Below are 16828 nucleotides of genomic sequence, written 5' to 3' on the forward strand. Positions count from 1 at the left end.
TCGTAGGTGTCCCACGTTCATATGTTAGCCTGCACGCCCATGCGTGAGTGCAAAAGATGTGTCTTCTCTGGCTGCACTAATCTCTTTTTGCACTACCAGTGAAAGAAAGACTACCTATCAGAACAACTATAACGATGGGGCACCTGGGTGGCTCGGTCGTTAAGCATCTGCCTTCAGCTCTGGGCGTGATCCCAGGGTCCTGGGATTGAGCCCCGCATCAGGCTCCCCTGCTGGGAGCCTGCTTCTTCCTCTCCCACTCCCCCTGCTTGTGTTCCCTCTCTCACTGGCTGTCTTTCTCTCTGTCAAATGAATAAAATCTTAAAAAAAAAAAAAAAAGAACAACTATAATGAAAACAATAAATCTCAGCCTGATGGAACAGTTACTGTTACAGGGGTTTTTGTTTGGTTTTTTCATTGTTGTTTCCATCTTCTGACTCCCACTCTTGCAGCGGGATTCAGGATATAAGGTATTATAAGGACACAAGCTGTTGTGGGTCATTGTGTAAACATTGAGATTTCCACTGAACTCCACTTTCTGTATCACATCCCTCCTCTTCTGAGATGTGTCAAACATCGAGAGCTTAGCGAAAATTGTGGCCCACATATCATGTCAGCAGAACTGTGTTCTTGTTCTGATGAATAAATTGTAGGTTTTAAAGTGAGGATTCCTCCAGCTACTGCAGCACAGAAACTAGAGATGATGAGAGCTAAGGCTCACACCTATGAACAGTGGCAGAGACAAAAATTGTAAGTGGGGATTGACAAAGTATCTACCCGCTCCGTGTCAGTGGCCCTGAAATCCTAAATAAGGCGTTGAGTGTTAAAATATATAACTTGAAATATATTGGTAACAAGAGTATAAGCTATTATTTGTATTTGTATTATTATCTGAACAGTGAAAAAGGTGACTTTGAAGAAGGCTCATTAGCCTGTGATTTGCTGAATGCTTTGGCAGAAAAGACTTTACATTAAAAACGCCCAATTTGTGGGAATGTAAATTGGTGCAGCCACTGAACAGTGTGGAGGTTCCTCAAAAAATGAAAAACAGAACTACCATATGATCCAGCAATCCCACTTCCGGGTGTTTTTCCCAAGGAAACAAAAACACTAACATGAAGAGATATCTTCACCCCCATGTTCACTGTGGCATTATTTACAATAGTCAAGACTTGCAAACAGCCTGAGTGCCAGTCAGGATGGATGAATGAATTAGAATACACACACACACACACACACACACACACACACACACGTATACAATGGAATATTATTCAGCCATAAACAAGAATGAAATCTTGCCGTTTGTGACGACATGAATGGACCTTGAGGGCATATGCTAAGCGAAATAAATCAGGCAGAGACAAATACCATATGATCTCACTTATATGTAGAATCAAAAAGAAAAAAAACCCATAAAACCAAAACCAAAACACTAAGCTCATAGAGAGGATACATTGGGAGTTGCTGTTGTGGGGAGGAGGGGAGGAGGGTAAAAGGGGTAAAGGAGATTAAAAGGTACAAACTTTCAGCTATAAAATAAATAAATTCTGGGCCTGTAACATAAAGCATGGTGACTGTAGTTAATAATACTGCATTGCGTATTTCCTAGGAGAGTAAATCTTAAAACCTCTCATCACAAGAAAAATATTTGGTGACTCTGTACAGTGGTGGTTAGGAGCCAGACTTGTGGTGATTATTTAGCAATATACACAAGTATCAAATCACTGTTATACACCTGAAACTGACATAATGGTACGTGTCAATTATACCTCAATTTTGAAAGAGCTCAATTTGCAACCGCAAGTGTGCTGTTCTACCTTTATGAGAACAATGGAACAGTTTGACATCAAGCTTCAGTGCCTTCCCTGAAGTTCGGTTATGTATTTATTTATTTATTTATTTATTTATTTATTTATTTATTTATTAGAGAGCAGGAGCAGGGAGGAGAGGGAGAAGCAGATTTCCTCGCTTAACTGACTGAGCCACCCAGGCACCCGCCCCGTGCAATATGAAATTCTGTTTCATATACATGGATGCCTGTCTGTTAGTCTCTATGCTATTATGTATGTCTGAAATGGTTTGTTTTAAAAAAAAAAAATACTGAAAAGTGCTGATGAGTATAATGGGTTGTTGAAAGATGTGCATTAAAAATTTAAGTAGGTGTTTTTGCATGTTAGAAGCTTCTCTCTTAGGTGTTAGGACAATGAAACTCTCCAAAGCAATTCATTCCCCTGAGGAGACCAAGTCTTCATGGATTTACTCTTTAAAGATGATTTTTAAGAAATGTAAGCAAAAGCCTTTGGGATTCTTAAGTGGATTTTTAAAGAGAGTTTAGCAAACCCTAAAATGAGATATGTGTGGAACGTAAATCCTGATGAACATATAAAAATGTTTTCCAAGGAGTTCGTCATGATGCAATATAATGACGACTAATAGGGTATCGTGTACATTTGCAGGGCTCGGTGAGTTTGGTTTATTTAGATGGACTTCTGTGACAGTTTTGCAAATGTTTCAAATTGACAAGTTGTTTTAAATGTACAAATGTTTGCAAAAGTCTTTCCACGAGGCATAGTCTCAAACCTCCAAAATGTTCTGGACAGTGGAAAAAATTTTATGTAAGAAAACACAAAGGGGAGCTGGCGTCGGGAAATGTCTACAGTTGCACCAAAGCGGGTTAACTTGAATTAATGTTTCTGAGAAAAAATATTTGCTCCTGACTTAAAATGGTGAAAACAATGGCTTCATTTATTAGCACGTGCCCAAATAATACATTTTTAGAAGCAAATACTGTTCCTAATTTGGACAACCTTTGCCTGTAACCTTTGCCTGTTCTTCATCTGCATAATTCATTCTGATAATTTCTGAATGTTTTCCTGATAGTAAGGACAAGGCTTAATATTTTTTGATATATGTAAATTTAATGATACCTATTGAAATTTTTTCTGCCGCCAAAGGTACAAAACTGGTTAATATGTTTTAAAACTTTTCCCTTAGTCACAAAAGAAATACGTGTACAGATTAGAAAATGTAGAATATATGAATAAGTCAGTAAAATTAAATAAAAATTTTATGTTAACTCTTTGATATGTATCTTTCCATATATATCTTCTGTGCTGTAATTCATACACATGTACACTCATGCATCAAAGTGGGATCGCCTGGTAAAACTTTGCACAAAAACACACTAGCCAAAGTAATAATGACTGATATTTGGTAGTACGGTTGGCTACAAATTACTGGGTGATGTGAGTTTTCTTGAATTTTAAATGTAAGTGGGATTCAGATATTTAAAATCCCATTTTTTCTTTAATGCTTTTAAGTTTGCCTGAGTTGTAATAGTAATGCTTTCATAGTATTTACATTTAAAACATTCTTTCTAAAATTATAGAGTTCTCACAGTACTTGCCAAGAATATATTGATGGGATTTTATTTGTTTGTGTGCTTGCTTGTTTTAATTGAACTGCTCAAATTCAGCTCTGAGGACTCTTCTTTATGTTCTTAATAGCCATTGTTTTTAGAGTAATTATTGTTATTTTTGAAGAAATCTCTAATAAGCAAATCTACCAAGAAAAAAAGTAAACATTTAGCAGAGTCTTTTTTCATGTGGTGGAATTAAGTATGTTTATTGTTCATTTACGTTTTCCCATGGTTTTTTCCCCAGTGTTTCACAAATAGCATCTATTAGTTTTATAATCCAAAAAAAAGTATTTCAAAAGAAGTAACGATAGCTTGATCCATTCTCTACCTGATGTAGAACCACATAAAAACCCCGAATTCCAGAAATAGGCTTATTTCCTTTCACTCAGTGACACATCTTTGAGGTCAAAGTCCCAGAGTTTGTTCCATCCCTTACAAAATAGCATGAGTAGAAATTTGGTTTTCCTTTTTGGGTAAAGTTTCTACAGAGCTTGCTGATAAAGCTCTTTAATTTTACTTTCTGCAAAACAATTATTTCTGGAGCTAAACTGAGATGAAGCTGATAATGGGTCTCAATTCTTCTACTTGAAAGCTGAAACTAGGGTCATAAAGACATGGAAGTCCTGCAATACTCCCTCCTTCTGCGGAAGCCCACGGAACCTGGGGGAAGGGCAGGCAAGACTGTTCAGTTACTCTTCCTCTGAGCCTTGCAAAATGGTTTTCTTTCAGGGACAGGTCTCTCAGAATAAAAGAAACTTGAGTGATCAGTGTTAAAATAAGTAATCTGAATGAGACCTTTGTAAAACTGGCCAATCCGAAGTCTGCCTGAAGCAGAGTCGTTGCTAGACATTTCTGAGGAGCCATCGCCAGGACATCCATTTAAAAAAAAACAAAAAACGAAAAACTAGGAGGCCTGGTAAATGTATCTCCTTCTACAAGAGGAAAGCCCTTTTGTGGTGTTGATTGACATCTGCCTTTCAACCTGCAATTATCGAGTGTACCTAATACAGGCTCAATACTCAAACAGGTGCAAATACCTCTAACTCGTCACCTCTCCCATTTGCCTTTCCTTTGACATCCCAACGCCATCCACCTTGACAGAAATCACACCATCACCCGAATGTTCTCTCTGTGTTTGATTCCAGCTGTGAAAGTTCAGGATGAGCTGGAGAATGTAAGCCTAGTTTGAAGTACAGGAGAAATCCACTGGCACAGAATAAAAGCTATACTGTTTATTACGGTTATGCAAATAGCCGTTGTACTTAGATCTCTGAGCCTGGCTTTTTCTTTGTTTTTCTTTTTAATGAGGACAATTCTTCGTGCAGTTGCCAAACTGAGGCAAAAGAAAACTTTCTCAATCTTTATGATGCTTTCATCAGATAACCAATATAAAATATCTTCCAGAATACCCTGTCTCCTCAGACCTTAGAGTTTGTTCTTGGGAAGTTGGAGATAAATGAAGACGGCCTTAATAAATCTATCTAACATTGTAAATACAGTGTTTCTGGTTATTTTTCCCTTTGGGGCAAGAGGCCAGATATCACCAACAATTCAGACATTCTGGCCTTTCTCAAAAATGTCACTGCAGCAAGAATATTACAGCTTAGCAAATTGGACAAAATCAGGGTGTTTTTTAGTAGTTTTGCCATAAATAAAAATCAACTGCCTTCTGGAAATACCTATAACACACCTTCGATCGGGTGTTGAATTTGGACTTAAAAGAATCCCTGGAAGAGGGAAATTCTAGGGGTGCCTGAATGGCTCACTCGGTAGAGTGTGCAACTCTTGATCTTGAGGTCGTGAGTTGGAGCCCCATGTTGGGGGTAGTTTTTACTTAATTTTAAAAATGTTGTAATAAATAAATAAAAAGTGAAATTCCAAGGAGAGCATTTAAACCTGACTTTTGGCAGCCATTAACAAACAAACATGGAAGAATTGTGTTTGGGCAGGGAATGTCTGGTGGGAGGGGAAGGGTTGTTTTATTTAGAGGTTTGTTTGCTGTTGAGGGTTCAGAGGTGCTTGTTTGCCTCTCCTGTAAAGCCATTACACCCTTATACTAGTTTGCTAGAGCTGCCAGAAAGAAGTACCACAGCCTGGGTGGCTTAAGCAATAGAAATTTACTTTCTCCCAGTTCTGGAGGCTGGAAGTCTGAAATCAAGATGGCAGTTGATTTCTTCTGAAGCCTCTCTCCTCAGCTTACAGAAGGCAGGCATCTCCCTGTGCCTTCACCTGATCTTCCCTCGTACACATCTGTGTCCTGTTGGGTTAGGGTCCACCCTAGTACCTCATTTTAACTTAATTACCTCTTTCAAGACCTTACCTCCAAATACAAACGTGTCCTGAGATATCAGGGGTTAGGACTTCAACATCTGAATTTGTGAAGGACACGGTTGAGCCCACAACCCTGAGTCAGGGTCTCCCTGACAAATCTATAAGACCTTTTCTTTGGAATGGTTCTAAGGGGAAGTAAGAAGGTGGAAATGTATTCTTGAATTTTCCACAAGACCTGGCCAGCTTCTGCAGCAACCTTTTTTGTTTTTCTCCTCCTTCAATATGGAAGAATTAAAAAGTCCACTGAGAACTTTGAGAACACCTTGCTCTCTTTGCCTGTAATTCTTTTTGTTTCTCCCGGACAAAAACACACCTCTGTCCTTTGCATATCCCAAGTAGAATATCTGTCTCCCTGTTTGCATGTAAGTGATAAGGAGCTGGTCAGTGACTCTGGTCGATGAGAGGCTTCCCTGGCAGATACCTTGAGATCACCCCCCATTTGTTGAGCACCCCAACATACCTGACTCTGTACCAAGTGCAGATGTGTCCTCTCATTTACTCCTAACAGCCTTGTGAAGTGGGGACCGTTATCAACACTATTTTGCAGATGAGATCATGGAAACAGACACATTTGGTAATGTATGGAAAGGCTTAGTACATTGCCAGCAAGGACTTGAACCCTTAATGTCTTCACCGTACCTTTCCCTAGTGTTGCTGGCAGGGAGGAAACCTTTGTGTGGGGAGGTAACTGTATTTTTCTGAGCACCCAGTGCAAAGAGTTGTTCTAGCCCCAGCTCAGGGAAGCTCACTAGCTGATCTTGTCTCCTAGTTAGTGAGCTGGGAGAATTGGATTCGATCCACGCTTCTCAAACTTTCAGACGCAAATTCATGATGAGCAATACATCGTACTGTGTAGTTCAGTACACACATGCACACACACCAGTACACACACACACACACGGGCACACACAGGCAAACACACCAGTACATATGCATGCATACATGGGTTGCATAACTAAGACAAATGTTCATGAATCACACACTCACATGAAATACAGCGAATGCCCTCTGATAGTTTCTCTTCTCTTTCAGTCGCTTTTGGAAACACGGATTGTGACCTACTCAAATCAGTCGGCCGAAAGCTGAACTAGACCCCCCAGTTTGGACTTCTGTAATCCTAAAATCCTATTAGCCTACATGGATGTTCCTTTGGAGCCTCTCTTAAATGCACAGACATTTATTTGAAGCAAACGAGTATTACATATTACAGAGGACAGCTCTTTTGCCTTCAGTCTGAGCTAATTGCATAATAGTAGTAATAATCACGTCCATTTATTGTGTCCCTCCCATGTGCCAGAGGCTTAAAATGCTGTGTATCCTGTAGCTACGGGCTCTAGGAATTATTATCTCTGACTTACAGATGAGGAGACCAAGGCTCAGGTTAAGTAATTTGCTCAAGGTCGCATAGGTAGTTAAGGGGCAGAGCTGAAATTTGAACTGATGTCATTCTAACTCCAAAGCCCTTATGTGCATTTCTTGTAGGGGAAGGGGTCTCAAGGGGTCGAGAAGGAGAAATGAGGTCTGGAAACTGCTGTAGCTGACTGCAGTGTCTTCCCTAATGGTCTCCTGTCCCTGGCAGAAACCACGGTCCTTTGGAATACTAAACCATGATTATACCAGTGATTAAAATCTGAAGCTGGGGAGCATTTCCCACCCCCCCCCAACCCCAGGCCACCTCCAGACCAGTTAAATCACTGGGGGTGGGACCCAGGCCTCTATGTTTCAAAGCTCCCAGGTAATTTCAAATGTGGCCAAGGTTGAGAACCTTTGCTCTAAAGTCTCAGTTAAAGAAATTAAGGAGTTTTAAGGGCTTTTCCATTTTTCTTCCTGCAGGGAAGTAAATGAGATTTAGTAAAAATATTACCAAAACGTCTTCAACTACTTTTACAAAGCTGAAGTACAAACTGTTTCTAGTTCTTTGGAGCACATTAAAAAAAAAAAAAAAATCAGGTAACCTCGTATCTACGTCAAAACCAAAGAAAGTAGAGATTGCTAAAGGGATGGATATGGGGGGGTGTTCTAGGTTCTGTCTCTGATACTTCATTAACTCAGCTCACATAATTTTGAAAATCGTTTTTTATGTGGCTAGAGACGTTAGTTGTTGAATTAATTAATCGGAAGCGAGAGTAACCAGTGGTCGTTGGCCAAGTTCACGGGCCATGATGTAGAAAGCCAAACCAGACTAAAGTAACTGTAAATATTAGAAACAATCACATTTTCGTAAAAAGAGCCTCCGTGGAAGATTTCCACTTTTTTGCAGGGATTGTGGGAACCGTGGTCAAACCGAGGACCGACTCTCACAGAGGGTCACAGGTTTGATTAACCTCTCAGCCACTCTGATTTTAGACCTGGGTCGTTCCAGCCTGTGATCTGTGCGTTCCATTTGGAAATATAGCTGACCACACTCGGTGTCCCTGTGGTCCCTGCAGCGTTCTCTAAAACGGGCTAGGATTTGTCCGGGCCTCCAAAGGACAGTTTTAATAATGTTAAAAACATGTACAATTTTCGTACTTCTGAGCATGAAAATACAGTATTACCATAACAGCAACAACAACAATCCGTCCTATTCTGAAAGCCCCTGACAGATGACAGGTCCCGAGTACTCCGGCTGAGGCCAACCTGGATAGAGGCCCGAGCTTCTGGTCTGCCCTCAGTAACAGTGCTTGATATTTGCTTGCAGAATGACGTGGCTGCGCTTCTGAAACCAATATCAGAAAAGATTCAGGAAATCCAGACTTTCCGAGAGAGAAACCGGGGGAGTAAAATGTTTAATCATCTCTCGGCTGTCAGCGAAAGCATCCCTGCCCTCGGCTGGATAGCTGTGGTGAGTCCTGTCTGCAGGGACTGGCATCCCGGCCCCTTGTCACTTGTTTGGAGTGTTATGGAGAACTTCTAGCTACCTTCGGGCTCCTTCCTCTGTCTGTGACACTGCAGGGAATTCCTCTCGGGATGAATGCCCCAGATCTTTCTTACCCCGTTTACAGTTCAGGGTTGCGGCTTTGTGTTCTGAGATGTAGGAATGTCCCACCCACCCTTACAGAGCAGAATGTTTGCCTCCGACTTTCACTTAACATTTCCCTGGCTTTTCTTCATCTTTAAGGCATTTTCTTTCTTATCCTATTTCTTTTTCCTTCTATGCTTGGGTGACGGTCCTGTTCTCTCAGTCCCCCAAACCCGGTCCTTACGTCAAGGAGATGAATGATGCTGCCACCTTTTACACTAACAGGGTCTTAAAGGACTACAAGCACAGGTATGTATCTTCCTTTACTAGCCAAATGTTCGGTTGCTTCCTTGTTAGACATTTGTCCCAAAGCTTCATGTAGTTCACTCCTGATTCCTTTCAAAGGCTAGGTTGCGGTCAATGTTAAGGAACTATCCCACCTTTGCAGCTAAAGCAAAGTGGAAAGTGAGGTCAGTTATCCAGATAATGTATGTGCGTTAGAAAATCTGCCTCAGTTCTCTTGTGATGATAAACCCCCTACTTGAGTCTATGTTGCCCCATATGTGTTCCCACGACAGTCGGAGAGCTCTGTGATGGTTCGTGATGGACCGCCCTAGAGGGTCACAACTCTTTACACTGCCCAACACAGAGCTGCTGCGCGAGCAGAGAGAAGAAAAGAGAAATCAGGAAATGAAGCGTAAATGAGCAACAGAAAGGAGATGTGACCATTAACCAGGCCACTGGGAGGAAAACCAGCGAGCACGTTAAGACGAAATACAATTGGGGTGAATAGAGAGAGACATCTATAAAAAGAGCAGTGCAGATGAGTCCAAACCAAGCTGGAGAACTAGCTTAAAAAGACATGACATTCTACAGTACAATTAATAGATCCTAGAGGCACTTAAACTGGTGTTGGAACTGAAAATGGGACCGAATGGAGGGAGACATGCCATCAGTGTCTCTAAACTACTCAAGCGATGGCATAGGATTTCTTCCCCTCTGATAACGTCACGGCTGGCCCTGTAGACAGCTGGCTAAATGTGACGTGGCAAAAATAAGAGCAGTAAAGTTCCGTTCCCTGGGCACGGGGCTCAAGAGTGGATCCCTTGCTGAGCCCTTGGGTGGCAGAAGCAGAAGTGCTCATCAGCCAGCAAATACAGGGGACTCCGCATCTCGTTCAGTGACCCAGGCTGTTCAGTTGGAAAGAAACTTGAGGACCAGGTCATTGACCAATATTACGTATTCAAAATTTGCATAACTATTTCTCTTCTAGGTTATTTTTTGTTTTAACAAACACTGAGTAGATATGAAAGAATACTTATAAAATATATAGAAGATATAATTGCAGCACAAAAAATACTCCTACATCCACCACTCAGTATAAGAAATATGTACCGGTATTTTTTACTGCAAAAAACAGACATGCTCAGCAATTCCGCTCCTAGGTATATTTCCAAAAGAAATGAAACGTGTTCACACAAAAGCTTGTACACAAATTTTGGTAGCAGCATTATTTATAATAGCCAAAAAGTGGAACCAATTCAAATGTTCGTCAACTGCAATAGATAGATAAAATATATATCCACACGATGGTATTGTTATTCAGCCATTAAGAAAATGAAACATTGATACAAGAGCAACACGGATGAACCTTGGAAAGATCCTAAGAGAAAGAAGTCAGATACAAAAAAAAAAAAAAAAACCCACATATTATATTATTTCATTTATATGAAATTCCAGAATAGGCAAATTCATAGAGACATAAAGGAGCTTAGCAATTGTCCGGGGCTGGGGAAGCTTTGAGGAAAATGTGGAGTAACTGCTAACGGATATGAGATTTCTCGTTTGGGGTGATGTAATGTAAATTGACTGGCGATGGTTGCATGACTTTGTTGACCTAATCTATTGGGTTATACACTTCAAGTGCGTGAATTGTGTGGGACGCGAATTATCATCTCGATAAAGCTATTACATTAAAACAAAACAAAAAAAACCCAGCCACAATGCTGAGCTCCCCTCCTAGAGTTCAGTCGTTCTGTGTTCAGGAAACGTGTGTTTGGTTGAGCACCGCGCCCAGTGCCGCAACTGCATGCTGTGTTAGGGACTGGGTGTTCCCTGTTTGTAGGAAGCATTCTCCTTGCAACAGCACCCTCCTTATCACTCGAAAATTCTCTAATTTCATGACACTCACGGCCACATAATTCGATCAGATTATTAGAAAGCCAGCCAAAGGACTTTTCCCCCGAATACCATTCTCCTTTCTGAAAGCATGTTGTGTTTCATTCTGCATCAGAACCAGTACAGAAAGAAATGGTCTCCCTCCACGTTCATCTCCCCGATAGAGAGCGCGTGAGGACGCATGGCCCAGATTGCTGGGTCCACTCCCCGTGGTCCTCTCTGCCCCACGCCTGGAGCTCAGCGAGGGCACTTGGCCCCTTAAAGGAGAGACCTGGGTCAGCGGCCTGTCAGGGTCCTTTTCAGAACTGGTTCATGGTGACTGAACTGGAAAGACAGTTGGTCCAGGGTCATCCAGAGCCTTCGTTACTGGATTATCATGTTCCCACCCATCTTTTTCCAATTTTATTTTTGATCCTAACTCTCCTTTCTTCCATCCCCTTTTATAACAAAGCGATTTGCGCCATGTGGACTGGGTGAAGTCGTATTTGAACATTTGGAGTGAGCTGCAGGCATACATCAAGGAACACCACACCACAGGCCTTACTTGGAGCAAAACCGTAAGTATCAAGTGCTCTGCCAGCCAGGGAAAGAAAGGCCGTAGAAATATTCGTTCCCGGTAGCCTAGGAACTTCACACTTAAGGATTTACCTCAAGGAAAGCATACGATAAAATGGGTATGTAGAAACTGTTTATGCAAGCGTCATTTGTCATGGAGCAATCTAGAGATTGCCTGTAGGACATGCAGAAGGAAAATGGCTAAGCTGTCCATGGTAAGAACCCAACGAAACATTCTTCAGCCGTTAAAAGTAACATATATGAGGGACACCTGGCTGGCTCAGTCCGCAGAACTTGTGACTCTTGATCTTGGGGTCCTGTGTTCAAGCCCTGTGTTGGGTGTAGAGATTACTAAAGTAAATAAATATTTAACGTCTAACATATATGATGCCTACATGGAAAATTATTTACCAGCCAGTGTGATAGAGTGCAAAAGGTTTTGAGCAGTAAGATGGCATATATATTAAGAAACTGTGATAAAAATTAAAGGAAACAGGAAGGTTTGAAAATAGTTACAATTTCAAGGAGATAGAATTACTAATAAAAATGTCTTTTTAGATGTTTTAAATTTCTCTTTTGGTGTTCAAGATTTTTCTAACAGTATTTTTGAATACTCGGGCAATCCTAGTGCCTTGAATGGTATCTTAGTCGTAGGATAAAATCCCAGCCTTTGAGATGTTGACCATGGCCTTTGCCCTGCCCTCATCTTCAGCCTGTTCCGTCCTCTCTTCCCACCTCTCACTGCTTCCCAGCACCGCCAAACTACTTGTGGAATCCTGAACACATGCAATGTTTAGGTCAAACCAAATCAGATTGTTGTTGTTTCAAAGTTTGCAGATCTCAGATGGTTTAGCCCTTTTTGCAATGTCCCAAACATATGTCATGCTGTATGACCTTCCCTGGAATGGGTGTTTCTCCTCTGTGCTTCCTTCATATCTTGAATATAGCTTAGTCGTAGGCCTCAGCTCATACCCTTGTCATTTGTATGCGTGTTTTTTGGAGGCTCTCCCGCTCAATTGGAAATTCATCTCTGTCTCCAGCCCCTAACACAGTATCTGGCACGGAGCAAGTACTGAATAAATGGTTTGAACTAAATTGTAAGGTTGGGGAGGGGACGCCTGGGTGGCTCAGTCAGTTAAGCATCTGATTGTTGATTTTGGCTCAGGTCATGATCTCAGGGTCATGAGATCGAGCCCTGAGTGGGGCTCCACACTCAGTGCACAGTCTGCTAGAGATTCTCTCTCTCCTTCTCCCTCTGCCCCTCTCTCACACGCACTCTTTCTCTAAAATAAATAAATAAAATATTTTTTTAAAGTGTGAGGTAGGGGACTCCAAGCTAGACTCTTCCTTGCCCTCTTAAGTCTCTGCACTTGTTATAGAAAGACTTCCCATGGAAACTTCCTTCTGTTAGAAATGAATGTTACCTTTAAATGGTCAAAGTGGATAGTCCAACTGGAGTTAATACTGAGAAAATAAAGTGGCGAATTTGTGAATTCCATTCAGGGGTAGAACTCTCATTCTCCTGGTGGCCATGCTCCATCCAGGTCCTAACCCTCATCCAGAACTTTGATGTCGGTGAGGTCAACTTAATACCAACGCCAAGTTTGTGACTTTTCAAAGGAGTGTGGAACCACTGCCTTTGCTCCTCAACACTTGTATACAAATGTTAACATTGACCCCTATAGACTGGTGCTTCCTCTTATTTTCTGCTTTGCCTATTTTCTCCATAAGCAGAAATGCATAGTTGCAAAGTACAACAAATAAGTTGATTTTTTTTCTTCTGCCTCTGATATTGAGATGAGTTCGTAAACACTTGAAGCCTTTAATATGGAAAGATGTGTAAGGATGCGGTGGGTGTTTGGGTGGATGGATTAGAATTATTTTTCATACACTTCCAGTGAGATGCTGTCTTGTTATAGATGAGTTTGTCATAAAGGGGGATTGTCACGTGTTTGCCGTGTCATAAAGGGGGATTGTCATCTCTAGAGAGTAGTAAACTAAACAGCAAGAGTCCTTTGATGTCTTATTATTATATTCATGGTAGGTAAACGAAAAAGGAAAGAGAACCCATTTGTGGGAAATAATCATGTAGACAAAAGCTAGCCTGTTAGTTTTCTAATGGCACCCATGGAAAAGGAAATTATTTTTAAATAGTTTCAATACCTTTTACCACAATGTATGAAGCAGAGTAATGGTGTTTTGAATATATAAGAATCAAATATTAGTGCATCGAAAACCGGGGATGTACTGTATGGTGACTAACATAATATAATAAAAAATCATGAAAAAAAAAATAAAAAAAGAATCAAATATTAGGGTTGCTCAGTCAGGTAAGCACCCACCTCTTGATTTCGGCTCAGGTCATGATCTCAGGGTCATGAGATTGAGCCCTGTTTCGGCTCCATGCTGGGCGTGGAGCCTGCTTAAGATTCTCTCTCTCCCTCTCCCTTCGCCCCTCCCCACTGTCTGCTCATATAGGCGTGCGTGCGTGCTCTCTCTTTCTCTCCCTCAAAATAACTAACTAAATAAATAAATGAAATGGTAATTGTTATAAAGCAGAGCACCTACTTCACTTCTTTAATGGTAAAGTTTTGGCCAGATATTAAAAGTGAAGAAGGATTATGGTAAGAAAGTGTTGGTTCAGAAAACATCCTATGTGCAAAATCTTTTAACAAGCTTTAAGACATATGTACAGAAATATATTTCCTAATATTTTGGTCCTCTTCTTCTAAGGTTTGGGGTAAAAAATATATATATTACAAGATATATTATGAAAACCATAGATTTTGGGACGCCTGGGTAGCTCAGTCAGTTAAGCATCTGCCTTCGGCTCAGGTCATGATCCCAGGGTCCTGGGATCAAGTCTCACATCGGGCTCCCTGCTCAGTGGGGAGTCTGCTTCTCCCTCTGCTTGTGAGCTCTCTCTCGCTCTCTCTCTCTCTGACAGATAAATAAATCTTAAAAAAAATAGTTTTTAATTTTAAATCTAAATGACTGAAAACTATTTAAAAGATTCCAAAACATACTCCATATCGTAAATCAGACTGATTTCTCTTCACTTACTATGGTCTGTCGACGTAGCAGCAAAATGAACCCTAAACGTCTCTAGCCAGAATCACAGCATTCTTGCAAGGGCTGATAGAATGCTCTGATCCGATGGCCTTGGGGAAGAAAAAGTAAATAGAAATAACTTCATGTATTTGCCCACTGATCACAACCATGCAAACAGAATGTATTTATAAGAAGATAAGGATCCGAGAGAATGTAGCGCGATGCGGTGTTGGCGTTCACTGATACCACAACGTTCAGAAGGTCGAAGAAACACATTCCTTTTTAAGGGACCCAGTCAGAAAGCTTATGGTGACTTAACATCTCAAGTATTTTGAGTAACCCTTGTGTTTTCTCCATTCTCAAATCAGAGGTTGAGATTTGAGCCCTCTGAGGGCTTGGGGGACCAGCAGCAGGCCGCTCGAGGCTCTGGGCTCCCCGCTTTCGGATGTGATGGCTCCCCCTGAGTTCGTGGTTGGGATGGGATTTGCCAGCTCCTACCTCCTGACATTCGCCCTCAGACCGCAGCTGTGCCAGGCAACTGCAGTTCCCTTCAGTTGTCGGGGTGAAACATCAGACTTGGAAGCTGGCGATTCTTGGGGCCCGAGACTGGAGTGAGGAGGGTCTGTGCACAAGTGTGCGGGCATCGGGGGTGGGGCGGGGGGGCAGCAGCTGTGGGGGTCATCTCTGTAGAACTTCTTGCTACCCTTACTGTGGGAAATGAGATCTTCTCGTTTCTGCAAGCTTTCCTTCACCAGGACAGTGGTCCAGAAGGACACTGCGTCAGAAGTAACTTGCAGTTTTCAGTTTAATTCTTGGCGACCCTTTTACAAGAGTAATTTACACGGTTTCCTCGGCGCTGCGTTCCAAACGCGCTTTGTCGGGTAAATCGCCCTTTGGCAGGATCCCAGTAGAGACACTGTTATTTGTCATCCCTTGCAGTTGGTCAGATTTGTAATACTCGTTGGCAGTTCCTATAGATCAGACAAGAGCCGAACGGCCAAGCCCTCATCATCCGAAATAATGGATTTCTGTGTGTGCACTGGCCAGATCAGCATTCAGGCTGTTACTGTGTTCTGTGTGGCTCTGGCCAGGAAAGGGTCATGAAAAGGATTCCATGAATCGGATAAAATGTGGTGGTTGTCCTAGCTTTCTGGTATTAAACATGTTGACGTCTTTTGGCCCTTTCATGTGTCCTGGGTTGCTTTGGCTTTGGGTGCCGCAAGGGTGTAACGAGTTGTAGAGAGAAATAAAAGTACACGTAAACGACCGTGCGTGAGGTCCTGTGCAACAGGGACGTGACTGCTGTGCGGTACCCGGTTGACAGGCACCTTACCCCCAACACAAGTAAGTTGGGAGTGTTACAGTGATAGGCGAGGTGCGGTTTTATTTTCCTCAAAGCAGAACATTTTCTCATCGCTCCCTTTTCTGGGGGCAGATCTTTCCCTTCGGCCTCTTTCTCGGGGTAAAGAGCAAATGTCCGTTGACAAAGCAGAAGCGTAACAGTTCTCTGTGAGCAAATTAAAACTCAGCCGGAGGGTATTCTGGCTTATAAATAATGTAGGCGCTGTCGCGTGTCATTAAATATGTATGTCTTGTAAGTTTGCCTGTCTTCTGGCCTCTCTGGCTCCCTCTTGATTTTTGCAGAAGGAAACTGTTCTCAATCTTCTGTATCAGTATTTTCATTTAGAACTTGTACCAAACCTGGGCCTCAGGTTTATTGATCAGATGGCGTGTCGCTTGTCTGGGTCAAAAAATTCCTTGATCTCGTCCACAGGGCTATGGCCCATGGAGAGTGGCTCGCTCCAGTCTACCTGACCACAGCTGTGTTCCGTCGACTTAATTGCTCCTGGCTTTTCAGCTCCCTTTTGGGGCTTTGGGTAACCAATTACTTTTGTTCTCCTATGGAAAAGATCCAGACTGCTCAGAGAGTTAGGAGTATCATTGACTAACAAAGTCGTTCCAAATGCACAGATAATGAAGTAAGCTTGGAATTGGCTTTGAACAGCCTGAAAGAAACTAGTAATTAAACAAACATAGCTTAAGCACCTACCATGCGCCAGGTTCTGGGCAAGGTGCCGGGAATGCAGAAATGGATATAAGACGCAGTCGACACCGTTCCTGTCTGCTGAAACTCAGATTCTTGCTAAAGAACATATAAACAAATACAGCGTGATACCACGGTATCACGCTAGGAGTAAACATGAAGCACGGTGCTCGCACGGAATGTGGGGGGAGCACGCAATCCTGCAGCGCAGTGTGGCTCCTGGGCCAGCAGCAATCTGGGAAATTGCTCGAAATGCAGGATCCAGGCCCCACCTCAGACCTTCTCAAATCAGAACCTGCCTTTTAACAAG

At 42.0% G+C, this 16828-nt stretch overlaps 1 protein-coding gene across 1 annotated transcript in view; it reads left to right on the plus strand.

Moving 5' to 3' along the window:
- Positions 1-16828, plus strand: part of CAP2 (cyclase associated actin cytoskeleton regulatory protein 2) — a 131289-nt gene that overhangs the window by 86862 nt on the left and 27599 nt on the right. Inside the window, exons 5-7 of the mRNA XM_040645084.1 lie at positions 8430-8573; positions 8914-8999; positions 11320-11425. Of these exons, the coding sequence (XP_040501018.1) occupies positions 8430-8573; positions 8914-8999; positions 11320-11425 (336 nt within the window). The remainder of the gene's footprint in view (positions 1-8429; positions 8574-8913; positions 9000-11319; positions 11426-16828) is intronic.

The sequence above is a fragment of the Ursus maritimus genome, unplaced genomic scaffold (genome assembly GCF_017311325.1).
Source record: "Ursus maritimus isolate PB19 unplaced genomic scaffold, ASM1731132v1 scaffold_30, whole genome shotgun sequence".
In the NCBI taxonomy this organism is placed as follows: domain Eukaryota; kingdom Metazoa; phylum Chordata; class Mammalia; order Carnivora; family Ursidae; genus Ursus; species Ursus maritimus.